The following is a 27,963-nucleotide window of genomic DNA, read 5'->3' on the forward strand; positions in this document are numbered from 1 at the left end:
CGGAAAGGACGGCAGCAAGCACCCCCAGCAGGGAAGGAGGGCGATCTCTGGCTGTCTTTGAAATTCTCTGCAAAAGACCCAAGTTCGTGTTGTTTGATACCCAGCTCAACACACTGTCTTACCTCCTTGATGTGTGGTCACTTTGGAGAAAGCTAGCAGAAGCAAAGGCACCTAATTCCACCCAGACCTCTCCAAATGCAGTCCAGAAAATGACCACACTTCCACCCCCCTGGGGTAGGCATAGAGGTGCATTGGAGGGGAGGGTGTCCTGGGAGTGTCAGGTGTACAGGATACGCAGTGTCACAGCATGCTTTATGGCTCTCTTGGACAGGGAGAGAACAGGGTTCAGATCTTGTCTCCACCACTTCCTAGATGGGGGACGAGGGGCATGCAGCTTAAGTTCTCCCAAGCCTCCTTCCCTCATTTGCAAGTCTGGAAGGATAATGCTTGTCTCCTGCAGTTGTCTAGAAGGTTAAATAGAATCACCTATGTACCAACGGCTAACAAGCTGCCCGATGCTTGGCATACAGCTAGGAGCTTCCTACCCCAGGCACTGCCCCTTACTGTTCATACTGAACAGGGCTCACCAAATTCATCTTCCTACAGCAGATCTCCAACTATGTCAAATCTCTGCTCAAAAGCCCTCAATGGCTCCCTATTACTGACTAAATAATGCCATCTTAGACCGGCATTCAGGGCCCTCTCTGTCAGGGCCCACACCTGTCAGGTGCATTGTCTTCTGTTTCCCTCTACACCGCCAGCATTCTGGAAAGCTGAGCTACACACTCATTCTTTGTCATGTTTTCCCCTCCTGTGCCTTTATTCCCTCATACAGAGCATGCTGCCCTGTCCCCATGCCACCCACCTGACACTGTCCTGGTGCAAGACAGCTTAAATGATATGTTGTCCAGTTAAGGGCTTTCTGATTTGTCAGCCAGGGCAATCTTTCCATTTCTGTCTTCTCATGGGGTTTTATCGTATTTCTCTTATAAAACAACCAAGCATTATAATTACTTGTGGCCATCTCTTATTTTTCTTCCCAGCCTGTGAGCTTCCTGAGGGCAGGATTTGCTTGAGTCCTCAGTGTAACCTGTATAACATGTAGTATGTGAATGAATGAATGAGCAAGTGAATGAATGCCATACTCTTCTCCTAATTGGATGTCCCCTCTACAAAAATGCTATTATATAAATACTTCTAAAACCTTTGGTCAACCCATGAGTATTTTGGTTTTATAAACAGTCTTTTTAATGCTTATTAGAGGACCTGTGAAAAAGAGGGAATTCAGGGATATGAATTGAAAAGGAAATAAACAGAAGGAAAAAAGTTGAGGTTTTCCCTGAAGCCTCAGCAAAGATGAGGGTAGGAGACAAGTAAAACTACAGTTCTGCAGCTCCTTTAAGAGAGGAGGGGTCAGAAGGCACAGACGGGGATCTAAAGCCCAAGCTGTGGAGGCGGAGTGGACTAGTATCCCCTGGACAAGGGAGAGGGCTTGAGGAAGACCCTAAGTGTTTCGTTCAAGTCCCTGGGTGGAACTAGAAGCCCAGCAGGATCCTTGGGGGCAAAACCAGCAGCTCTGAGTCCTTAAGTCCACCCGGGGAGAGGCCCCAGCACAGAAGAAGTGCCCACAGTTACAGCAAAGCAAGTTCCTGCTGATCTCTGAAACTTCAGAGGGTAAACCTGTAATGAGCGAGGCATGGTGAATAGAAATTAGGAGTGCTATTGCCATTATTGACAACTCACCATGCATAAAATGATAGTCCTACCCTATATGGCGTACCGCCTATTTTTTATTTTCGCTAATATGGTATGACTTAGAAGGATGTTTATAGGTTTACCTCCAAACTTGCCTTGTTCCTTTTGTTTTGGTTGGCATGTCTTCTGCCCTGGGGGTGCGCAGGAGCCTGGCCCCTCCCCCCAGGGGGAGAAGGGACACTGCACTTGAGCAGAGCCTGCGAGTGTTCCTGCCTAATGCGGTTATGTTTTGTTAAGAACAGTGAGAATTCACAGTGAAGGCATATGTGAAATGCAGATGAAGCTGGAAAATTTCACACTTTGGAGAAATTCATTTTTAATGGAAATTACCAGTAATTCCTCACCTTATAATACATAATACCGTCTTTTAGCTAGGATCCTTGGTATATTTGGCAAATATGTATTTAAGGAATTTCTTGAGTAATGACTTTTTGCCTCAGATACCTGAATGTATTCGTAATGCCTTGTTCTGCAGCCCAATGGTCTTTTACATAAGAAGGCATTTGGTGGTGATCTCAGTGGGTGAGTGTGCTGGTTAGTGTAGAGCAAAGTACCCACATCGTGAATCTCTGAGGACCTGTGTTCAGATGCCAGTTCCTCCTCTTGCAATCACCAAATGATTTAAAACCTTTGAGCTTCCCCTCACCCTTCTTTGAGGGGGATAGGATTTATGCATTTCACAAACCTTTATTGCGTACAGCTATCTCCTTAGGCATTGGAGATCAGAGATGAATCAAATTCAATGTCATAAAATTCTAGGGACAGAAAGGACCTTACATGTCACCTAGTTCAGAGGTTTCCTCTTTCAGACGAAGAACCAGAGGCTCAGAGAGGGAAACTGATTTGCTAGAGGTTGCAATGCAATAAGCAAGAAGGCGCCAGGACCAGAACTGTTTTGTGTAAGGAACTCTGTCCAGGTAACTCCCAACACTCCCAGGTGGCCTATCGCAGGGATGATCAGCCCATTTTACAGGGCAGAATAGGAAGGCTCCAAGAGATTCAGTGATGGGTTTATTCTCCTGAATCGGTGATAGAACTGTTGCAGGGGCCAGTGCATTGGCCATAAGACTCCATCTCCCCCGTGCTGTGTGTTTGCCATGACTGCTGAGGAAAGATCTGTGAGAATGGTTGGGGGCATCTTTCCACTTCACTCACTTGGGCCTGTGTTCTCTGCTTCAACAGAAAGGATCCCGCCTGGTCCTCCCTGATCCGATGGCCCACGGATACTGCTGACTCTTCAGAACGTGCTGACATGGAGCCAGGTCAGTCCCCTTGTCCACTCTGATTTTCTGCATCATCAACTGCAAGCCCGTGGTCTTGATGAGAGAGTCCATCTTGGAATCTGAAACTGTGATTGCTTTTTTGTTGAAGGCTTTTGCCACCAAGTAGCATGGGAAGTGGAGAAGGTCAGGCCAGAGTGGAGGTGGCCTTCTTGGGAAGCAGATGCAGTTGGAGGACTTGTGGGTGCTAGAACCCAACCAACAGCCAGCAGCCAGCTTGGTTGGAGGACAGAGCAGGCAAGGGCGAGGCATCCAGCTGCAGTGTGACAGGCGAGCTGGCAGCCAGAAGGCACCTTGCAAGTTCAGGAGCACAGAGGCAGCAGTGGCGATCAGAGTCAGTCTAGGATCCAGGAGACCACGGCAGGGTCCTGAGATGGAGTGGAGTCAGAGGCATAGTAGAAAATGGAGCAGGAGGAGGTGAGTGGGAAGCTGCCCAGAGGACAGGTGGTCTGGGGGCCTGGTCCAGCTGGCCAGACCGGCTCTCTGGAGGCTTCTCTTTATATTGCTATGCAGAAGAGCAATGACAAAAACAGTAGGAAGCACCTGGGTTGAGAGGAAAAGTGGAAGGATGTTCCAAGCTAGAGAAGGGATATGGCACAGCGAAAGGTGGAATCGTAAATAGGGGCTGGAACACCAGGAAAAAGGCTGAAGAAGCAAAGGAGCCAGGACCCAGGGAGCAAACCCTTTACAGAAAACCTACTATGAACCCCACACTTTTTCATATCCTCCAAGCAGTCTTGCAGGGGAGATGTCTGAGTCCTGCTAGGCTCAGTTATGCTGCAGTAACAAATTCACTCCCGAACCTCAGGGGCTTAACATGACAAAGGTTTATTTCTTGCTCATGCTACACAGCTCACTGAGGTGAGTGGAGGGCTCTGCTCTACCTAGTGACTAAGGAGCAGGCTGATGAGAGCTCGGCCACATTTTAGGTGTACTGCCTGGAGCCTGTGGCCACCTTGGTCTCTGCAGCAGGGAAGAGATAACTGGGAGGCTGAGCACTGGCTCTAAAATGCTTCAGTCCAGAAATGACGTACAGCCCATGGGCCGGAACTAGTCACATGCTTCTGCCTGATATCTAGGGCTCTGGGAGATGTGGGAAGACCTGGCTATTTGATGAGTAGTAAGTGCGTAAGTGCCTTTACCACAGTAGGTATTGTTTCCATTTTACAGGTAAGGAAAGTGAGGCTCAGAGAAATTAACCATCTTCTCTGAGGTCTCCCAGCTAAAAAGCACTGGAGCCTGGACCTTACATTACCCGATTCAGTCATTTATTTAACTTATTCAGCAAAGACATATTGAATAAAAATGATAGTCCCAACACTATGTGAGGTTCTGGGGATATATTTAACAGGGAACAGAACCAAAGGTAGCCTCTGCTCTCAGAGAATGTATAGCTACAGACTGGGACATATGCTCAGCAGTAGAGGCATATGGTTCTCTGAAGACATCTATTAAGATTTTTAACTTTTCATATAGAGGGACGGGTAAAATGGGCTCACGTTTATTGAGGCATTGTGCCAAGAACTTGGTTTATTTATAACTTCTATAAGTCCATGAGGAAGTTCTTACAACTCCATTTTTAAGATGAGAAAACTGAGGTTCACTCATCGAGGGAAGGTAACGAAGCAGAAGGTGACTCTTCAGTCCCATCCACACTCACTTGTGATGATGTGAAGTTAAAATAAAAAACTTGAATTCTGTCTCCCCCACTCCATCTAAACCTAAGAAACGTGGTTTCCTCTTCCTGTTCTGAATCACCCATCTGGACTTCCTCCCACTGGCCCTCTAACATCTTGCAGGTGTCACAGTATGTGAGCACAGCTTTCTCTAAGAGTGGGAGCCCAGACATGCTTCCCTCATCCCTATGTTGGTGCCGTCCACACAGCCGGGCCCAGAGCAAGGCTTGTTGAACTCGAGGGAGGGAGGACATTGCAGAAATATAGGTAGCAGTGTCTGAGTCTGGCAGGATGGGTTTGAATCTGAGTCTTGGCAAAGGTAGATCCTTCTGTCTAGAGTGTCTCTTTTCCCTCCAGCCTCCTGTCCCCCATTCCTCCCCTTACACCCTGTGCTGTATTTACACTGACCCCGTCACTTCTCTCCCCTCCTCGGCACAAGCGACCACCTCCTCTGTCCCCACACTGGTCAAAGCTGCCCTGTCAGACCTGGATTGTCGTGGTGGTGTCCTTACGGAGCTCTGCTGCCACCCTTCCCCCCCAGGGTCTGGCATCAAGATATCTGTTAAAACACTAGTCAGTGCAGATCACCCCTCTGCTCCACACCCTCCCGCAGCTCCACATCCACACAGAGGAAAAGCCAAAGGCCCCACAGTGACCCACTAGGGACATTGGCCTCTTTGCTGTTCCTTGAACCATGAACAACCCCCCCACCCCCCGCCTCAGGGCACAAGGCATTGAAGCCTTGTTTCCAGTCCTGGGGAAGCTCTTCAGGCAGAGGGAACAGCAGTGAACGGACCTCTAAGTCTCCATCCAGGTGAGCAGGCTGAAAGGTCCTGACCGTGAGTGCGTTTCCTGCTCAGGGAGCATCGGGAAGCCAGTGGTACGAGCCAGGTGGACGTAGTGGAGCTGAGAGCAGGAGACCCGCCCTGACCACCCTGTGCCAGGAGCAGTCTTCCCAGTCCAGTCCTTCCTGTGCCCTTTTCCATCCGATCTTTTCTACATCACATGTATCTTCACCTGATGCATTATATGTTACATTGAAAGTTTAGTTGTCTATTTTTTGTCTTCTCCCATGGAAATGTAAGCTCCACTAGGGCAGGGGCTTACTTTGTATTGTCCCCTACAGTGTTCTTATGCCTGGAGCACTGCCTGACACTCAGTAAATATGCACCAAATGAGTGAGCGGAAAACAAATCACTGCAGCAGATTCCTTGCTGTTCCTTACTGCTGTTGTTCCTACCACCCTGCCTTGCATCTCTGACCCCTCTTCCTGAATGCCCCACTGCCTTTCTCTCCCCACTAACTCCCTCATTCTCTCCCGCTCGCTCTGCCAGCCCAGGGGGTGAAGGCCCTGCCCACATGGCACAGGCATTACCCATCCATCCCTGTGTCGCTGGGGTTTCAAGGGCAAGCACAGCTCCTGGTCTCTGAGCTCCCATGCCTGGTGCACAGCTGGGGGCCAGCTGCTGTGTCTTGTCCTGAGCCTAATGGACGAGAGCACCATCTGGAACTGCGGCCCAGGGGCCCCAGTTCTCTTCCTCTGCGTGTCCCCCTCACCCCCAGACAGGAAGCAGGAGCCCTGTTGCCAAGTCAGGCCCCTCTTGCTTCCTCGGAGATCAGGAAGATGAGGCAAATGGGACACTAATGAAATTCAGAGAGAAAACTAAATTGGGAGGTGTTGCAAACACCACGGAGGAGGGAGATGCGATTTAAAAGGATCTCTCCAGAGTGGGCGGGGAAGTGGGAGCGTGTAGACAGTGCTGGAGGTGGTGCCACACAGGCCTTCCTCTGATGCCTACATGTAGGGTAGCCTGTGGATCACATTAGGGGCTTCACTTTACTAACTTTAAATCGGGGACCTTTTAATCGATTGACTCATTCATTCATTTACACCTTCCCACCAACTTGCCAAAAAAGATTTGAGTGGGTTAACAATTATAAATCGATTAAATAGCTAAGACCAAGAACATTTAATGCAAAATTAAGGTAGAAAGTAAGGGAGAGAAAAGGGAAAGGGAGAAGAAAAAGATTATCAGGGCCATCCAGAAAAGGAGTTGTTGAGAAGTGGCCCTGGGCTCCTATGACAAGCAGTTGGTGCTGTGAATGTCAGAGACCTTTAGGGATGGAAAATCTGTGGTCAAATGGTGGTAATGATGACCAGTGTTTCAGAGAACTTTCAAATCTATTGTCCATTCCTTCAGTTACAGGCATTGGCTGTGTGCTAGGGAACCCCATGGGGTACTTTTTCCTATCTCATTGAATGTTCATACCACCCTGCAAGGTGGTCTTTTAAAGCTCATTTTAGAGATGAGGTGACTGAGGCTCAGAGACACTGAGCCATCTCTTCAGCAAATGGTGCTGGGACAGCTAGATATGCCAGAATCAGACCCCTTCCTCACACCATATACAAAAATTAACTCTACATGGATCATCGGCCTAAATTTAAGAGCTAAAACTCTAAACCCTTAGGAGAAAACATGGGCCTAAATGTTTATGACCTTACATTAGGCAATGGTTTGGCACCTGCAAAAGTGGGAAAAGACAAAACATGTAATTTTTAAAATCTGTGCTTCAAAGAACATCATAAAGAAAGTGAAAAGACAATCATGAAAATATTTGAAATCATAGACCTGATAAAGAACTCTTATCCAGAATATATAAAGAACTCTTACAATCCATCAATAAAAGGACACATAGTCTAATTTTAAAATGGGCAAAGAGTTTGAATAGACATTTCTCCAAAGAAAACACAGAAGTGGTCAATAGCATATAAAAAGGTACCCAACACTTTTAGCCGTCAGGGAAATGCAAATCAGAGACCTTGAGTTATTTGTTTGGGCTCCGACTGTTTGACACCAAAGCCTCCTGACCACAGGCCTCCCTGGGCCTGGGAAGAGGTCACAGCTAGGAGAGAAATGGGGCCTGGACAGCCATTGAGGGTTTTCACAGGAAGGGGAAGAAGAGGAAGGGACAGAGAATAGTGGGCACAACAGAAATGTCCAGCCAGGGACAGACTGCCTGTGGGTCTTTTCCCAGCAATGGGCAGAAATTACCATCTGAGAAGGGCCAGTTGTACACTGTGCCCTCTTCTGCCCAATTCACTGTATGCCCTAAAGCAGTGGTTCTAACTGTCTGGTTTCAGAGCCCTATTTGACTCTACAAAATTATTGAAGACCCCAAAGAGTTTTTATTTACATGGATTATATTTATCAAAATTTGTTATGCTAGTAATTAGCACTGAAAAAATATTAAATTTGTTATTGATAGCTTATATAAAGTAATGACAATAAACCCTTACATTACCATAAGTAACACGTTTTTATAAAAAATGATTTTTCCAAAACAAACAGAAATGAATGGGGTTACACTGCTTTGCATATAGCAAATCTCTTTAGTAGTTGGCTTAATAGAGGCTATGTCTGCTTATGGAAGATTCCACTGTGTACCCCTAAGAGAATGAAGATGAAAAGGGTATAACATTATCATAAATAGTTTTGACCTCACAGATGTTCTAAGAGGATCTCCGGGACATGCGGTGATCCTCTGGCCACACTTTGAAAACTATGGGTGCAAGAGGTGAGATCCTTGCTGCCAGAGTGCAGCAGGGAGTGGGGAGATGTCACTGTGAGTCTAGAAGAGAGGGAGGTGAGGACAGTGTTCATGGAGAAGGGACGGGATTCTCCTGGAATGAGCCTGGCTGCCCTGGGATGTTGCAGATGACCTTCTCTTGGCCCAGAATGTGTTCTGCTGTCTTGGTCTACTTGTCAAAATCCTCCCCGCGCTTGCTTTTAGGTTTTTTGAGGTGTAACTGCCTCTGGAAAGCCTTTCTTCCCATCCTTCATATCCCCAAGGCTGGGAGAATCCCTCCTCCACACCAGCACCTCCCGTGTCTCACAGGCATGAGCATTGCAACAAAAGAGTGCTTGGGAGGTTGAGGCCTCCTGGGGGAGGCCTGAGACTTTCTGTTATTCTCGTTTACGAAATGAGAAGAAGGATATTGAAGGCTTTTGCACAAGCACCTCCTCGATGGTGTGCAAATATGTCTGTACTGTGTCACCAACATGCAGATAAAGGCATCCGCTGCTAATTCTGATTCACTAGCAAATAAAGTATTATTAGTTATCTAGAAAAGAAGGGGAAGTGAGGAAGAGGAGGAGGAGAGATATTAACAGCGAAGTGAGAGCACTAACTGTGGGCCAGGCATCCACCATGTCATCTAGTCATCGCAGCCCTTAGGTGGTATTTTCCTCATTTTACAGACGAATAAACTGAGGCATCCCCCCACCAAGGATGCCTTGCTAGTAAGCGTCAGGGCTGGGATTCGAAAGCAAGCCATTCCTTTCCTCAGGACTCCACATGAGCTCAGCGCCACTGATTTGACCTAGAGTATTTACTGCTACACACCCTTTGTAAAATGTGTTTCTATCACATCTTTCTAAGTATATGTTTTAGCCCTTGGAAACTTGAACAGGAACACCAGTTATGCTTATTTGTTCCTCCCTTTTGAAGTCTGGCAGTGTCTCTGCACACACAGGACGGTCAATAGTCCTCACTTTTGTATTGCTTGCTTTTCATAGAAGACATGGCCACAATCAACATATTAAGCCCGAGTCACTGTTAGCTGGAGTTATTACTCCCTCAGGGGTTATTGAGTGCTCAGGCCGGGGCAGGACTGTCCGCCCTCGTTGGTGATGGAACCTGGGTGGACGAAGGTCTTGGGACAGATACATCATTTTCCTCTGGGTCAGATTGGAGAAATAATCTTAACTGGGACACCCTAGTTCTTATATGAATATTAAATAAGGCACACAAGGCTTATGCGACTAAGACTATATTGTCACGTATGGTGCAATTGTGTCAGTTAAACACGGATAAATGAACATCTGTGGAACTCGTACTGTGGTTAGGACCTGATAGGTATATTGCATGCTTCACCCTCATTGGAAAGCCTATATGTTTTTGACTCTATGAGATAGGAATATCCCCATTTTCCAGTGATCAAGCGGACATGTGTCCTGCTCAGGGACATAGATGTCCTAGTAGATGGTGGAGCTGGGGTTTGGAGCTAGGTCAGTTTGGGAACACCGTGCTCTCCTTCCAAAGGGAACATGCTGAGTCCTTCCCCGGCCGGACGCCACACTCTGATGGGGTGCCGGAGCCTAGCAGTGCTTTCGTAGCCACGGATATCCTTGTGCTGGCTTCAGGCTCTTTTCTTCCCAGACCATTTGTCCGACCTCTGAGGTCCCTTTTCCTTCCCTGGGTTTTCACCTTCATTCTTCACTCAGAGCACCCAGAATGCCACCACCCTACTGTGCCACCATCATCTTCCAGCACCAGTATCTGCTTAATCAATGTTCCTGGGCTGAGTGAGCACATGGATGGCCTTAGGGAGGAAGAAGAAAGATCAGGGGACCTAGGAGGGGTTCCCAAAGTGCCAGAGATTAAGCTTGATGTCCTTCCCCAGAGCCTGCATGGTTGGGGTTGGCAGAATGACACGACCACTGCTGTGGATGTCACTTTCCTTCTGACCCTTATTAACCTGTCCCCATCCTCGGGGTGGTGCTGCTATGTAGTCCTGGGAGTTCAAAATGATTGCAGAACCATTTATAAGCCTAATGCCTGGTTAATTTCCAGATGGGAAGGTCAGTGTCATTACCCTTGGTAGATTCAATGACCAAATCCTCATAATGGTAGGATTGCTTCCTAATTGCATCTTCAGCTGCACATCTCGGTGGCCAGTTTTGCCAAAGCAGTCAAGGTCATGGCCTGAAGGTCCTTTTCTGAGTCTGTGGACCTCTCTCCCTGTATTGCCTTGACTTACCTGCTGTGAAAGGGAAGCATTTAGATACCCCCCACAGCTTTCGTGAAAGCTCCCTTGGTGGAAAAAAAACAGTGAGTCAACATGGATAAGCTAAGCACAGAATCCTGTGCCTCTGTGGGTTCTAACCATGGTGGGAAAGGCGAGTGTGCAGAAAATGCTCCACAGGGGAGAACAGACACTTGTTGAGTATCTATTATATGTCAGCGACTGCGCTAGGCATTTCACAGCCCATTTAACCCTCACAACTACCAGTGAGGTAAGCATGGTGATTTCTGATTCACAAATGGGGCCGAGGAGCCTCAGAGAGGGTCAATAACTTTAAGTCACACAGCCGGGAAGTGGGGGAGCCTGGAATCTGCTGCAAAGTGAACCTTCTTCCCACTGGGTTGAAAATAACAAAAATAACAGCAGCAAGAACTAACATTGATGGTGTGCGCATTAAACGCCCGACTTGAATTAGCTCACTTAATCCCTACAGCAACCCAATGATGTACTGTTATCCCCATTTTACACATGAGGAAACCAAGGCTCAGAGAAGTGCTCTAGGAATGAGAAATTTCCCAAAAATGGGTGTTTGGAAAGTGAGCCCCAGCAAATCTGTCATCGTGTGCTATTCTGTCATAAATAGCTCTTGTCTAAAATAAGCGCAGGCCTTGCCCATAGGAGGTACTTAATAATATTTGCTGTTGATAGTTAACTTCGTGATGTTCTTGCCGCTCCACTGGAATGAGTATTGTGGCTGCTATTAACAGCCTGTGCTAGCCACTGTGCCGCCCCTGCTAGGGGAGAACTGCTGATAATTCAGTGGATCCTGGGGCTGGAATCCCAGATGTTAGGAGTCAAGCAAGGTAGAGGGTACATGGTGCCGTGGAATAGGGCAGGCGCTGGGATCAGGCCAATGGAGGCCAAGCCTTGCTTACCAGCTCTGGGCTCTGGAAAAGTTAGTTCATCTCTCTGTGCTTTAGTTTTCTAATATGTGAAATAGGTATAATGAGAGCCCGCCCTGTACCTCAGTGGGCTATTGCAAGGATTAAAAGATCATGTGACATGCCTATAATCAGGCTTAGCACAAAAAACCAGGCACACACCCAGTACATGTGATCTTTTGTATTATAGCATATTAGTTTATAGTATTGGACTTACGAGGTGATCTAGTTCCACCTTCCCATATGCAGATGAGGAAACTGAGGCCAGAGACAGGCAGTGATTGGTTCAGATCACACAGCATTTTAGTTCTTTGATTCCGATGCCAAGTTTCATTCTGATAACTGCCGGTCATTAGAACAACAGCCTCAAGAAGCTTCCTTTCTGGAAGTTTTAGTTGGTGGATCCTTCAATCTGCTTTATCTTTTTTGATAGTCTGTTCTTTGTTTATGCTTTCACTGTCCATATATCTATTTTAAATATTGTTCACATTTATTTCACTTCCTGAATCTGATCGTCTCATTACCTGCAGTGTTCACAGGTATGATTCGTTTGTTGTTTCTGCTGTCTCTTGCTCATGGCAGCTTGTTTCCCCACATGCTCTGTGATGTTTTTAAATTGCGGTTCACGATTGTTAAAACTCTCTGGGACTCCTCTGAGGCCTGAACCGAAAATGCATTGCTCCAGGAAGGATCTGCATTTGCTTCTGCCAGGTGGCTGGAGGGCCACCTATGTGGGGTCCCTTTAAATTAAATTCTCAGTTTGGACTTGGGTTTTTTTCTGGCCACAAGGTAACATGTATTCAAGTTAGAGACCCACGTGAGGGCCAGTTTGTGATTGCGAACCCCTGTCTGCCCAGCCCCACAGTCAAGTTTTACCTTCTCCTTCTATAGGGTGGGATTTGGGTTTTTTCTTACTCAGTCTTTCATTGTGGAATAAATGTTTCCTTTTGGAGTCCTCGCCTTACATGAGGATCTCAGTTTGAATTCCACCTTTGAAAGGACTTTGACTTTGCTTCTTTTGTTGGCCTTGAACAGTAAAAGCTCCAGAACACCAAGGACTGTCACCCGCTCAGTGCTTGGGAACCTCTACGGATTCATGCTCTCCATGCTTATTGTGACCTCTGAAGGTTTCCTTCTGTTCCTGACAGCTCAGCTCTATATTAAAAATAAGTCTGTTTTTTTAATGTAGCATTTCCCATGTCCTGCATTAGGGAATTCCTTAGGGTGAGTGGCAGCCATAACCCTGGAAACAGACATCTAAAGTGGCCACCGCTGTCCTTTGTTGGTGCAAACATGGGATTTCATTAGCTCGGATTTTCCTGGTTATTATTCCTTGGCAGTTTATCTTATTTTTTGCTTCAAGATCTACTCAGTATGCCAAGAGAGCTGAGAGGAAGTTTCCATGCCATAGGCCAAGTCCCTATCTCTCGGTGTTACCACCATCACTGTTCCAACTCCTCAGCTTGTGTTTGTCTCAGCCTCACAGGGGCGATGACCAAGCACATGACCTATAGATGTTGCCAGATGAAAACTCTGGTGTTGTAAAACATTCCCGGAAGATACCACATTCCGAAGGCATGCCTGCATGCTATTGCTGTGGCCCAGTCATCCCAGATGCGGCTCTTAACGTCATTTGCCCATTGGCTCATTCGTTCCACAAGCATTTACTGAGCACTTACTACATGCGATGTCCAAGTTAGGCTTAGGGACACAGGGATGGCTAAGCCACAGCCCTTCCCCTGTGTACAAGAACATTTATATGGGCAAGGATCATTGCTCGGAAAGGAGGCTAACCCAACCTTGGTCGGGAGTTTCTAGGCAGGCTTCTGTCAATGTAAGAAACATTTAGACCTAGAGAATTTTTGTGAGTTTATTGAGCCAAACTGTGGACAATTGCCAGGAAGCAAAATCTCAACCGATAATGTTCCAGAGAATGGCAGTTTAGCACCTTATTTTATACATTACAGTCAAAAGAGCAGATGTAAGTAGGTTACATGGAATCCATTGGTGATAGATTAGGGAGGCAGGAGAAAGCAAAGAGGAAACCTCTGGGATTAGATAAAAAGTAAAGTGATTAGACACAGACTTCTTTTACTTAGGTGGGTGCAGGGTAGTTAACAGTCAACAATTAACTCAATAACAATGAGGGGATTTGTGGCCTCCGCATAGCAGTGTCTGTGCTTTGAGGGGTCCAGAAAAAGGAAAATTACTTTGACATTCCAAAGATATGTTACCGTAGATGCGAAGCGACAGACTCAGTTAAGGTAAAGATTGACCTTTGTCAGGGAAGATGCCAGCCTAGGACATGACTACCTGCCACAAACTGCTTTTAGTTAAAAAGTTTTCATTTCAGACCATCCTTTGTGGTTACTTTTGGTCTTTGAGTTTGCAAGGCCACCATGCAGGACTTCCCTGAGCTAGTCAGGTTAGCATGTGGCCCCTTTTCATCCGCATTTCCCATAGGAGTGGCAAGTGAATCTAAACTATAAGGAACAGATAGCAAATTTGGAAACTGAAAGATCACAAATCACCAGACCCTCCAAAGAAAACTTGAACACTCCACTCAAGAAGAAATGGTCCGATTGCGTTTCCTTTCCTGGTCTTGGCTTGTGGGTGAGCACTGCCCTCTTTCACTCTGGGGACAACACTTAGAGAACCACTGGTATAATACATGCATTTCAACAAGGGCACTATCTCAAGGAGGCAAAATCGGTTTTGGAGGCTTGGGGGTGAAAAACATCTTAGTTGTTATAATGGTTTGTGATCCTCCAAAGGGCCACAGTACATAAACGGATATACTGTATATTTTCAGTATTAAAATTTCATAGGAAAGGGGAGAGATTTGGAAAAAATGTCTATAAAGTTTCTTTGGCAGAGGGGCAGGGTTTGAATGGAGTTATAATGAAAGGAAAGGCTAACAATCACAAATGTAACTGAATGAGCAGTAGCATTGGAGCTAGATAGACCTAAGTTCAAAGCTGCCTCCTTCATTTAACAGCCTGTATAATCTTGGACATATTAACCTCTCTGTGACTGAGTTTTCTTATCCGTAAAATGGGATAATAACATCTCCCCTCACAAGGTTGATCTGAGGATTAAATGAAGTCATACATGTAAATACATACTGGCACTTGTTGGTAATCAATATTTTTAGGTGTGAGATCCCTGCCCCCGTCTAGCCTGCACACACCTGTACAGGAGAGGGTCAGGAGCTGATGACTCCTGCTGAAGGAGCCGTTTTCAGGCAGTCGTTGCCTGAACACCTCACATAGGAGAGTCCTCCTCTCTAGGACCATGTGAATATGCAATGTCTCAGGAGCTCTTGGAATTATCTCAGAGAGAGATTGGGTGCTTGATCCATGTGAGTTTTCAAAGACCACATTTCCTGTTTCTGCCTTCAGAGACACAATTAATATTCAACCTGTTTGGAGCAGTTAATGTCAAGGAAGCTGGGACATCCAAGTGGAGTTAAATCCTACTAGTGATTGTCTCTTAGGGGAGAGCGGGGTTTTGTCCCATGAGGTGCAAGTTAATTTGGGGGCCTCAAGTCAATTCCTGACCTCTGAGGCTCTGCTCTACCGTTTAGGGAAGAACCCGCTGGCCTGGGACCAGCCAGGTGTGGAAGGGAGTAACCTCTGAAAGGAGGGGGCAGAGAAGAGCCAGGAGAGCCGGAAAGGAGGGTTGGGTGGCTTCTTTGTTACCCTGAAGCTCCATGCTCCCCTTTCTCAGCGTCCTCACTTGTGTCCTGTGAGAGCCTGCATAGGTTAGAATAATGCCTGGCCCATCACAGAGCCTCATTTCATATATGTGCAATGATTAATTTACACCCCCCCATAATGGTAGCTAACATTATTAAATAATGTTAAGTGTTTTACTGCATTATCACACTTAACCCTCACAACTCAGCTATTTTCTGCATCATCATCCCCATTGTATAGATGAGGAAACTGAGGCTGGGAGACGTTAGGATATTGCCCCAGATGACTGAATTCAAGCTCACCCTGCTTGACTTCCAACCCTGGGCTCATGTTCCCTCTGCCGTTACTGGATCTTCCTAGGGCCAAGGCCAGAAACTGGTTCAATTAAAAATCCCAGTACCTGGCCCAAGGAAGGGAGGGAAGAGCCCTGCTTTCTAGGAGTGGGCATGGCTGTCTCCCTCCTCCCACCATCCTCCCAGCACCACTGCTGCCCCAGCTCTTGTCTGGGCCTATTCAAGTCAGATGTGACTAGCATGTCACCACCTCCATGTCGCTGACACACAGATGGCAGCACCGAACCCAGTGAACCAGGGAGCACGGCTGTGCTCTGCGGAGCCGGGCAGGGCGCCTTGTCTCTGACACCTGCCCTGCTTCCCACAAGGCCTGTCCTGTGCTGTGAGGGGCGGTGTCTGAGCGGGTTCATTATCTCTGTTCAGAACATGTCGGGGCACAAGCCTAGCAAATCCAGACGTGGTCCGGAGAGATGCTCCCCAGCTCCCTCACCTCCCGCAGCTCGGACTCCCACCCCCATGCCCTCACCTCCCCCACCCCCTGCTGCCAAGGGAGACACACACATGCAAGCATGCGCACACACATACGAAAGGTGGTCAGGAGCCATAGGTTATAAAATACTAAGACAACCCCTCGCTTCGTGAAGCACGTGGCCTTGGCCGGGGTTTTTCTGCATGTGCTCTCATGGTTGCAGGCACGGGGGGGGGGGGGGGGGGGGGGCGCGCCATCCCAGCTGGAGAGATGAGGGTGTGCTCTGCCCACCCCCTGCAGTTTCTCCGGGAGGGGTCAAGGGTGAGCGGGACCTTCGATATCTTCTCCTTCCACCTCCTCCCGCCCTAGGCCAAGGAGGCACCCGGCTTTTCGCAGCTCACACGGGTGGCAAGTTGCAGAGCCAGGGCTTAGATGGACCCACTGACCACAACAGCTGAGTCCTTCTTCATTGTGTGGGAATGTCCCGGAGCGGGACAGAGGCCCTGGACAGCACTGGGCCCGGGGCCACGGGGAGAACCCAGAAGCCTCTGGGAAGACCGAATCCTTGTTTGGAGAAATACCAGCCACCGATGTTTCATTGCACTTGGTCTTGGAGGCCATGGGGTGGTGCTGATCCAGCTGTGCCGGTGGACCGTCGCGTGGTGAGACGGAGCAGGAGTGGACGCTGTGGAGTTCAGCGGGTCTGGAACACTCTGCAGAGAGAATGTTTCCTGTGAGCGCTGGTTTAGAAACCTCACCGGGTGCCTGCAGTTATGGAAAGGGGCATTGCCTAAATCTCCAAAACAAGCTTACTATTAGCTCGCCAGAATAGAAACATACAAAATAAGGAAGCAGCTCAGAAGAAAAATGATAAAACCAAGGAGTTAGGCCTTCAGAGATGTGGAGGAGGGCGCTTGTGCTCAGGGTGCCCTCCGGGATAGTGTCCCTAAAACAGAGGTCTGCTTGTGACTTAGCCTTCTTGGTGATTTCTTAGGGCTTCCCTTTGTCCTCTAGAGGAAGCCCAAATTTCTTACTGTATCATAGAAGGCCGTGTATTATTCTTTTCTCAGAAGAGTTTATCTGCAAAGAACTGGGGCTCTGGGTTCAAATCCTACCTCTCCTCTTTTCTGAGAAGTGTCATCTGCAGCAGTGTCCTAACCACTCTGTGCCATGTGACTTCATGTGTAAAGGTGATATGACCATCTGCTGTTGTTGGGACACAGTGATATGTACGCATAAAGCTCGTGGCGCAGCGTCTGGCCCGTAGTTCCTGCTCTGGATCGAGTGGTGATCGCGTCATTGGCAGCAGCAGTGGTGGTAGCTGTATCATGGTTCTTCTGGCCCCTGGGCTTGCACAACCGGCTCTTCGCTCAGAGTGGGAGCCCTTTGGGTACTTTGAACCTGTCAGAATCTTCCCCATTCTCCCAGGCCCCTCTGGAAGGTGAGCTCTGCGGCAGCCTGCTCTGGCCCAGCCGTGGCCTTGCTCCGGTCTCTCTCCCACAGTGAGGGGCCAGAGCCCCCACCCGCTTCTCAGCACACAGTGTAGCTCTCTGGGCACGTGGGGACATCTCTGACTGTCCCAGCTGAGACCTGTTGAGGGCAGGGTGTCTGAGGGACAGGCAGACCCCAGTAGATGTGTGTAGCATGAATCTGTCATTGCCCCGCGCTCTGCCCAGAACTAAGAAATTCATAATGGGTGTTTACAGGGATTTAGGCAAAGAAGGTTAAGCTCTATGGGCAGGAGTGTAGGAGGCACACAGGAAGCCAGGGCAACAGCTGCCTGCCCTGCACCTGGCAGCAGCAGATCGTATCAGGGCCTCATTATCCACCCACCAGCCACAGAATTCCCACACAGCTTCAGCCTCAAGGAAGGAGAAAGTGCCCAGCCTTTCCTGTGGCCTTCCCGGGCATGCTCTATTCCAGCGGTTCAGGCAGCCACTTTGCTGCGACTTTGAATTTCATTCTGTCTACTTGAAGCACGACCTCCTTTCCTTCTGCCTTCTTTGTGATTTTCATTTGGGGGCAGCCCACCCCCACGCCCAGACTTCAGAAAGGGCTCTGCTACCAAATACGGATTCCCCTAAACACTTTACCCACAGGCTGAAGGACTTGGATGGGCTTTTCTGTGCCAATGTGAGGCTTCGGGCCTCCAAACAAGTAGGTGCCCCAGCTCCATTTCGTAAGCACCAGACCTGCCAGGGGCCCAGAGCCTTGGACTCAGTTGTCCCCCTGGGCTGCGCACGCTGGGCTTCCCTCTCTCCAGGCACACTGGGCTGCACAGTGGGCCAGAAGGAGTGGTACCTCCTGCCTCCTCCCTTTCTTTATTTCAATTATGAAATATTCTTTGCATCAAAAGTAGGAAAAATAATACATCAGAAATCCAAATACCCACCACACAATTGAAGAATTAAAACACTGTAGGATAGTATCATTTGGTATGTTGTTGAACTTTGTGATCATTGTATTTTGTTGGATTTTATGCCCTGTGTATAATCCATTGTATCACTAGCAGTTTATCAAGTCTTTCTCTTGCAAATAAGCTTGGTTATTTCCAGTCTTCTGGTGTGAGCCGTGTGGCCATGGACCTTCTCGCTCATGTCCTCTTGTGCCATGTGCAAGAGTTTATCTAAGTAATACCCTGGGGGCACATGGAGTGGCTGGATCATAGGGCACATGTATCTTCAATTCTACTAAACACTGTTGAACTTCTTTCCAAATTATACCAGCATTCTTATGCTCCCTCAAGCAGTGTATCGGAATATCTGGGACTGTGCATCTTTGCCAACGTGGTAATGTCAAGCTTGAAAATTTTTGCCAACCCAGGTGTGAAATAGCGTTCTCCTATTTAAGTTCCTTTGGCTTCTTTGCCCATGTGTCATGATTATCTGTGCTCACATCTCGTCTCTTCCATCCAGACTAGGGGCTCCTAGTCAAAGCTCCCAAAGATATGTGCCTGGCACATTCTAGGGGCTCAAGATTTATTGAAGGAATGGAAAGAATAATAATCCTAGATGCTTTCACTTGGGAAGATCGTGGTTGTTTTCTTCTTTCTTTCCTTTTTTTAATATTCAACCATGGGCTTTTAAAAAATAACATTTTGATATGTAATTCATGTATCTTATAATTCACACATTTAAGGTGTATAATTCACTGATTTTTAGTAAATTTACAGGGTTGTGCAACCATCACCACAACCAGTTTTAGAACATTTTCATCATTTTCCCCAAAATGCCCTTACCCATTAGAGTCGATCCATATGTCTCCCTAAGCCCAGCCCTAGGCAACCACTAAACTCTTTTCTGTCTCTATGAATTTTCCTACTCTGCACATGTCATGTAAATGGAATCGTGCAATATGTGGCCTTTTGTAACTGGCTTCTTTCACTTACCAGAATGTTTTCAAGGTTCATCCATGTCGTAGCATGGTACTTCACTAACTTTTTTTTTTTAATCATCACCCAAGGATATGTTTTATTGATTTTTAGAGAAAGAGGAAAAGAGAGAGAGAGGGAGGGAAAGAAACATTAAAATGAGAGAGAAACATTGACTGGTTGCCTCCCCATACATGCCCCTACGGGGGATCAAACCCGCAACCCAAGTATGTGCCCTGACTGGACTCGAACCCACAAGCTTTTGGTGTCCAGGATGAAACTCCAACCAACTGAACGCCCCAGACAGGGCAGTACGTCACTACTGGTCATTGTCAAAGAATATTCCATTGTATGGCTGTACCACATTTTATTTATCCGTTTATCAGCTGGTGGCTGTTTGGACTGTTTTGACTTTTTTACTATTATGAATAATGCTACTATGAACATTCAAATTTCTGTGTGCATATATATTTTTATTTCTCTTGGACATATACCTCTGTGAGGAATTGCTGGATATATGGTAACTCTATGTGTAACTGTTTGGGGAACTGCCGCACTGTTTTCCAAAGTGGCTCTAGCATTGTATGAGAGTTCCAGTTTCTCCACATCCTTGTCAACATTTATTATCATCTGTTTTGTTTTTAAATATAGCTCAATCATGGGCTTTTGAATTAAGCAAAATGGTCTAGAATCCCAGTTTTGTTGTTTATTAGCTGTGAGATCATAACTTTCCCCTCCATTTTATTCCTTTGTGAAATGAGATTAATAACACCCACTCTTTAGGACAGTTGTGAGGATGGGCTAAGTAAAACAATTGGCTTCATAAAGCCTTTGGTACAGTGAGGGATGCAGTCCCTTCTCCTTGGAGCAAAGTAGCAGCGATAGCTTATCATTATGAGCCTCCTCTAGTCCATGCCTTTCTCCCTGGGGTGCTCTTAAGATCACCTAGAACTTCTTGACCACCTCCTCTGAGCTGGCTGGGAGCTAAGATTTGAGTGAAAGGCCCGGAGAGCTGCCCTTCTTTAGTGCCCAGAATTCATGCAGATGCCATAATAGTTCCATTGCAGCAGCAATTCCCAAAGCCTCCAGGGGCCACCACTGTGTACTGTCCCACCCTGGCAGGGTCTTACAAGTCACCTCCCCACCCTGTGGAGGTCTGGGGGCAGAGAACTTTATCAGGCTTCAGTAAGGAAGCCTCAAATTGGGTCTGAACCACTTGAGTTTATTTAAATAGGATTTTCCCCTCCTTTTCCTTGGCAGGAGCCCCAATTTTCATGCCATCATTTGTGTAACAATCACAAACATTATCTGCACACTCAGGCATTGTATAGAGGGAGTAAAACGATGATTGCTTGCTGATTGCTGTTGTTCATTTTGGAGATGACTCCACGGATGGGAAGGACGCAGCTGCATGTGGGAGGCACAGAAAACCACAGAGCTCAGTCATGCCAGGGCACGGGGAGGGAGAACCGGGGGAGGTCCCTCACAGTGAGGGGGACCTGGCAGTGAGAGTGGCAGTGGCCCTCAGGGTAAGGTATCTGTTCCTGGCAGCGTCACAGTCTGTGGGTACAGGAGGCACAGCCTCGTCATCTCCACTTCAACCCCTTCCTCAGTACCCCCATCTTAGTCTATGATCCAGAAACTGGGTTTCCATCTTGATTCTGCCACCTGCTTTGTCCTGTACCTCTCATTTCTCAAATGCATCCACTTCTGTCCAAGATCTCACTGTTGGACCAAAGCAGCAGCCTCCGCACTGTCTTCCTGCCTCTCTGCCTCTAGCCTTGCCCACCCTGATGATCCATTCTCCAGCCCGCATTGATCTTCCCATAAAACAAATTAAGACCCATTCACTTTCCACCTTAAAACTCTACAATGGCTTCCCTTTGTCCTGAGGATAAAGTCCACTTGCCCTTCCTCTTCTCCATTCTTCTACAGCTGACTGTGATCTCTGCATCGACTATGTCAGTGGTTCATTTATCTGACTTCTCCATTTACCCCAGGGTTCTCTGAGGTCAGCAATTCTGTTTTATTCATGTCAGAGCTTCTGACTCATCGTAGGTGCCTATAAATGTTCGCTCTCCCTTACATTTGAATAGTCTTTACAATTTCTACAACTCCTTGGCTTTAAAATACTCTTTCACCCTCACCACTCTGAGGTGCAAACAGTAGTTGTTATTCCCATTTTACAGATAGGAAACCCAAGACCCAATTGGTAAGTGATGGTCCAAGGCTCCTACACAGCTGGGGAAATGGTAGCACTGCACAGGCACACAGGCCTTCCAAAGGAGCCATCACCAGAACCCCATGAAGAAGGCAAGGCAGGGTACCCATGCCTGTGGTTCTCCAAGTGTGGTCCCTGGACCACCAGCATCAATATTGTTTAGAAATGCAAACTTTGGGCCTCACCCACAAGATGATAGAATAGCAGTGGCTAAGCCCAAACTTTCCAGCCAAGATTATAATCTTTCTCTTGTCCAATGTTCTGCTTCTGAAGTTACTCGTGTCCTTGGGCCCGAGCAATGGTCTCTGCTGTACCAGTTAAAATGAAAGCTCTCCTTCCTGCAGACCAGACCAGACCATTTACAACATGGCCTTTCTCCATAATCAGAAAGCTTTGTGGGGCATAACAGTGCCCATCCTTCGAGCTTACTCCCTGCCAGGGCTGATTCAAACAAGTCTGACAAGCATGTCTCCTGGGCAAGACTGAGTGTTGAGGCAACCAGATTATTCACCACTTGTAATGCCTCAGGTAGAAGTATTTCCAAGGCAGGATAATCTCCCAGTATGGACACAAACTACTATTGACCGGCACAAAGTTCAGAGGTAGTGCTTGTGCCTAGAGGAACAGCTTTGTCCTCTCCTGCCCCCACCTTGACTTTGAAGCATTCTGTCAAGAATGATCAGCCTAGAACTGAAAGGCATCCATGTGCCAGCTGAGCCAGAGGGAGGAGGAAGGAAAATAGAAGTTGTCCCCAGTGATTTTGTTGGAGGCTCACGTCCCTCAAGGGTACCAAATATGGCCACACAGTGGTGATAGGTAAACCTGGAAGGCCGGGCCTTATCACTCTGATGAGTGACCTTGGGTGACCCTTGCTCTCTCTGGGCCAGATTTGCTCTAATGCTAAATCCCCAAGACCCCTTCCAGCACTGATGTGGCTTCTGTGCCATGTTCTTGGGGGACACTAGCTGCTATGGGAGTCTGGCCAGCTTTCTCCCAACTTCACAATGGAGAGTAAACTTATCCACAGGATACCTGTCAACCCTAGCTGTCCCAGCTGAAATTGTGTGGCCATGGCCTCTAAAGGAAAAGCGAAGAGCAAAGGGAGAGATCAGTGTCCTCCTGAATCCCAGCGTCTCTGGTTCTGTTAAAGGTCAGCTCGTCCTTTCCAATCTGCCTGTCCTTTCCTGTCTCCTCAAGCCCACTGGTTCTCAGACTTCTCTGTGCACCAGAATCACCTGGAGGGCTTGTCAAACACAGGGTGCAGCTTCTGATTGGGTAGGTCTGGGGTAAAGCACCAGAATTTGCATTTTCGACAAGCTCCCAGGGGATGCTAATGCTGCTGCTCCCACATCACAGTGAGAACTGTTGCTCTGCAGCACAGGACCCATCGGCTACCCTACCTCTGCTCTTGTGTGTCCTGGGAGGGGCGCTCCCCCTCCTGAAGCAGCCCTTCTACCCTCGGGCAGCTCCTTCTTGGATGGAGTTTAAAACCTGTCTCTCCTGTAGCTTCCACCCACTCTTCATAAGTCTTCCCCTTAAAATCCTCAGCAAGATACTTAAAGGTGAAAAGGATAGTTACCTCCTCTTGCCAGGCACTGGGCTAAGCACTTTATATACAATATCTCATTAATTCCCTCAGCCAAATGGGAATAAACATATTCTTCCTACCTCATGAAGTCACTCACATGTAAAACTCAAAAGAACCAAAAAATATGAAATTACTTTGAAACCGTCTAAGCTGTTCAGTTTGGTTTTTGTTGTAAAGCTTTGTATTAGTTCAGGCTGCTATAACAAAATAGCATAAACTAGATGGCTTAAACAACAGAGATTTATTTTGTTCATTATTCTGGATGCTAGAAGTCTAAGATCAGGCTGCCAGGAGGTTGGGTTTCCTCTGAGGCCTCTCTCTATTTGGATTCTGGATGGCTCTCTTCTCACTGTGTCCTCATTTGGTCATCCCTGTGTTTGTGTTGTCCTAATCTCTCCTTCTGACAAGGACACCAGTCATATTGTATTAGGGCCCACCGACGTCCTCATTTTACCATAATCACCTCTTTAAAGGCCCTATCTCCAAATACAGTCACTCTGAGGAGGGTGGAGCTTCAACATGTAAGTGGGGTGCAATTCAGCACAATTCAGCTCATAACGAGCTTCTGACTGCAGCCTGACTAATGACTGTGTGTGACTATAGACAAGTTACCTAACCCTTCCAAGTCTGTTTTCTTCATCAGGGCCCAGCTTGTAAGACTTCTAGGCCCAGTGAAAGGATCTGAGTGTGGAAAAAGCTGTTTAAACCTCCTAGGGAATTGGATTTGGATGGAATCTGGCTGAGAATCAGAGTTGGGCAGTGGGGGGCTCGTCCAGGCACCACTGTAGGTTGGAGGTGTAGGCCCTGACTCACACATGAGGAGGAAGCTGTAGAGGGAGCCCGGCATCGCTGCATCATCCCAGAGCTCAGTGAGGCTGTGTGGACGACAGGAGAGCCCAGTCTCCCTGGGAGAGCACATGTGTGAGGCTTTGCCGGCTCGCACCCTCCACTCTCCATTCACTAGCGAATCTGCAACTAATCCGCAAGGTCGCCAACCAGGGTGCTGCCATCAGAGCCCTCTGTGAATTCCAGAACTTCCCAGAGGGAGTGATGGGAGAACATGGGTGTTAGAAACAAGCTAAATACTATCAACAAGGGAATCATTAACTCAATTATAGTTCAATAGAGTTTGTTCATTTGTTACACACATGCACTGAGCAGTTATTAGAAAAGTACCACACTTTATCTTCATAACAATCACGAGATGGATACTGTTGTTGACCCCATTTCATAAATGTGAAAACTGAGACTGAAAAAGTCTACGTGGCTGCCCATGGCCACAAAACCCATACGTTGACAGAGCCAGGACTTGAACCCAGATCGTTTTGAAGCAACGCTTATGTGCTTAACCATCTATGTCATACTCGCATTAAAACACTGTGTTGTGGAAGAATACTGAGTAACACCGGAAAATACCTTTGATGTGATAGTCATTAACAAAAGCTATAAAATGCACTATCCCAATTCTGTAAATAAGATGTGTGTGTATGTATTATATAGAAAGGGAGGGAGAGGAAGAATAGACTAAAATTAGTGCTTATTTCTGGATGGTGAGATGACCTTTCGATGTTTTTTATAATACCTAAAGAAATGTATGTTACTTTTAAAGTAAAAGGAAAATAATTTTTTTTAAATGGAAACAGAGCAAAGGATTTGGAAGGAGACAAACCTGGGTGAGAGCCTAGCTCTGGCTCCGCCAGCATCTGGAGCTGCCGCCCTGTCTCTGGGTCCTGAAGGATTCTGGGACGGGTGGGGAGAGACCAGGAGCGAGGAAGGGCACCTGATGTGGGTTCTATTTTTGAAGGAGGCCTGCACTGCATCCCCAGAAACAGAGCTCAGTGCATTTCCCTGAATAGCCACTGCTATTTTTAGAGGGCACCAGTGAACTGTACCCAAGGAGAGAGGGGGAGAGGAGAGACTGGATGCTCAGAGACCCTGCGGGCCCTGGGCTGGATCTCGGTCTTTTTCTTCAAAGGCACCTCCCTAAGAAGTCGCTCATCGGACTCCCTGGGCCCTGTGTTGGTCAGTGCAGGGGGCTACTAGTGTCCCTTATGCTGTGAGGGCAGAGACGGCTGGGACCAGCCCGAGGTGACCTCTTCACACACTTGAAGAATGTGCTCTTTACAAATGTTGTCAGCTCCTGGGGCACAGGAGGTGTCTGGACTTGATGTCTCTTTGCCACGTCAGGAGAGCAGGCAGGGAGGGATTGCTGTGTGGGAGCGAAGCTTCCAGGATGTGCTCATGAAAATTTTTAGACGGGCACAAATCGCTGGAGATTAGAGACGGGTAGAATCATGGATTCTTAGAGTGCAAGGGCACCTCGTCCAGCTTCCCTGCCCTGCCCTGCCCTGCCCTGCCCAGCCCTGAGTTGCACACCTGCAGCGAGGGGCACCTCCCCCGAGGGCGCCCCTCCCACTCCTGGACAGTAGGTTGGTTGCAGATTTGTTCCTGGAAATGTCATATCCTCTGCCCAGCACTCATGATGGTTAAAGATCGATAATGGTGATGGCGAGCTGAGCTGCCTGCTCACCGCGGTGTCAGGTAATGCAAGTATTCTACCTACACGTGCTCATTTGACCTTCACAAAAGCATTCGGAGTTAGAGACATAAGTATTCCTGTTTAGCTGGTGAGGGGCTGAGCCAACGCCTGATGCATAATAACCACCATAGCAAATATTTGTATGGTTCTCAGTGTGTTCCAGGCTCTCTCCTAAGTGGTGTACGTGAGTTAACTAATTTCATTTTCCCCTGAGCTCTTGGAGGTGGACAGTATTATCATCACCTCCAATTTGGAGACAGAGACCCTGAAGCACAGAGAGATTAAGTATGTAACCTAAAGTCGTCGAGCTTGCCCTGCTGGTGTGGCTCAGGGGTTGAGCATCGACCCGTGAACCAGGAGGTCACGGCTTGATTCCCGGTCAGGGCACATGCTCGGGTTCGAGGCTCGATCCCCAGGAGTGGGTATGCAGGAGGCGGCCAATCAATGCCTCTCTCATCATTGATGTGTCTATCTCTCTCTCTCCCTCTCCCTCCTCTCTGAAGTCAATAAAAAAAATTTTTTTTTAAGTCACAAAGCTTATAAGTGGTGGAGGCAGGATTCGAACCCGAGCATTCCAGCTCCAGTGGCCATGCTCCTGACTGCCAAGGCCACATTCGTGAATATGTGTGGCATGAATTTCCGACCGCTGCCTGCGTCTTTACCCTTGTCCTGGCCCATCCTTACCCCTCTCCCTCTGTTCCACACACATGGGCCATCTTTGGTCCTCTAACTCAGGGATTCCCCCAGACTCTGTGCCCTCTTCTCTTTCCTGCCACCCTTCAGGTGACAGTTTTATTTTCACTTCCTCTGAGGGATGCTCCTTCTTCAAGGTCCCACCCTCATCCTGTCCACTCAGGGTGGCAGCTCCGTGAGGGCAGGGCAGTGCCACTCTCAGCCCACTGCTTCCCCAGCAGCCCGCTCAGCGCCTGGCACAGAGTAGGTGCCCAATAAACGCTTGTCCATGACGTGCATGGAAGCTAGAAAATGGGGCAGCACCAGCTCTCTGGGAGGCATGGCTGTGACTGTCAGCACGCTGCATCTGTGCCCATCAGCTCACCCCACTTTACTGAGAGCACATCTGTGGTCCTCTCAACGGGCTGGAGATTGTCTCCTTGCGTAACATCACCTGTGTGAGCGGGGAGGCAGCTGAGACTCTGAGAAGGGAAGAGTGAGGGAAAGAATTAAGCAGAGGCTCAGCTTTAGCAACCACCCCGGCCTGGGGCCATTGGAGCCAGAAGTACTGACGGTGGGGCCTGAGCCTCAGCACTTGTTATGTTTTCTGTTTCCTGGGCCTGATAGACTGTGTTTTGGAGGCCACGCCATCAGGAGAGTTCTTAGAGCAGCCCATCCCGGCCTCTCTGAGCAGTGGTTCCTCTGCACGTCGTCTAATTGAAGGGCTTGGCCTTGCAGAAGCCAAAGATTAGGGCTGCGGTTGAGTAATAATCATCTTCAGTGTTTAGTAATAACAGCTGCTATTTTTTTGAGTAAACAATGTGTGTGGGGGGCCTTTTGCAGGCTTCCTCTCACCTAATCCTCATGTGCCTGTAACTCAGGGAGGTAGTGGGGGGAGTGCTGTTTTCCAGAGGAGGGTGCCCAGGTGCAGTTCCTAGCCAAGGTCACATGGCAGGGGCGTGACAGAGCCCAGGTTTGCACTCAGGCCTCCGTGATCCTGACCCTGTGCTCCTGGTGACCTGCATAATCTGTGGCATGTCAGGCCCCTGTCCTGCACGGGAGCACAGTGTGAGGGCAAGGTCTTCTGGGCCTAGTAACTAACAAGACTCTGGAAAAAAGCCGTGATTGGAAGCCTGCTGCATTGTGTGCTAGGATTTAGAAGAGAGAAAGGCACTTTCCCCAACACTGTCCCCCAGCAAAACAATGCATTTTAAATGGCTCCCAAATTGCTGAGCTATTTCACTGCTTCGGAGGAGAAATAGCTTGGGGGAAGCTGTTGGCCCTTTATGCCCTGAACATCAAAACAAAATGCCAAATGGGAAAACTCAATCACCAGGGGTTGTGCGGAGTGACGGGGATTACGTGGGAATAGGTTGCTATTGGAGGCATAGGGGGAGGGTTGAACCTGGATTCTGGGTGGATCCCTGGGAGGCTCTGGAGTATGATGGTCTTGAACCTGGGCTCTGTGGTCAGGTGGACCTGGGTCAAGCCCCAGCCTAGGACTAATGCTCCGAGGGTGATGTGCCCACAAGGGTGAAGTGTAGGTAAAAGGTACCTCTTGGGCAGAGGGTTGTGTGACGTTTTGGAAAGTGCCGGGGATGGCCCAGGCACAGGTGGTTGGTACACCTCCCAGGTAAATCTAGCGAACACCAGGG

General features: G+C 48.0%; 1 protein-coding gene across 2 annotated transcripts in view; it reads left to right on the forward strand.

Moving 5' to 3' along the window:
* Positions 1-27,963, forward strand: part of TENM4 (teneurin transmembrane protein 4) — a 2,309,694-nt gene that overhangs the window by 1,867,501 nt on the left and 414,230 nt on the right. For both annotated transcript variants that reach the window (XM_081155445.1, XM_081155446.1), the window contains one exon: positions 2,938-3,017. In XM_081155445.1, coding sequence (XP_081011571.1) covers positions 3,008-3,017 — 10 coding nt within the window. In that variant the 5' untranslated portion in view covers positions 2,938-3,007. The remainder of the gene's footprint in view (positions 1-2,937; positions 3,018-27,963) is intronic.

The sequence above is a fragment of the Miniopterus schreibersii genome (assembly GCF_964146895.1).
Source record: "Miniopterus schreibersii genome assembly, chromosome: 12".
In the NCBI taxonomy this organism is placed as follows: domain Eukaryota; kingdom Metazoa; phylum Chordata; class Mammalia; order Chiroptera; family Miniopteridae; genus Miniopterus; species Miniopterus schreibersii.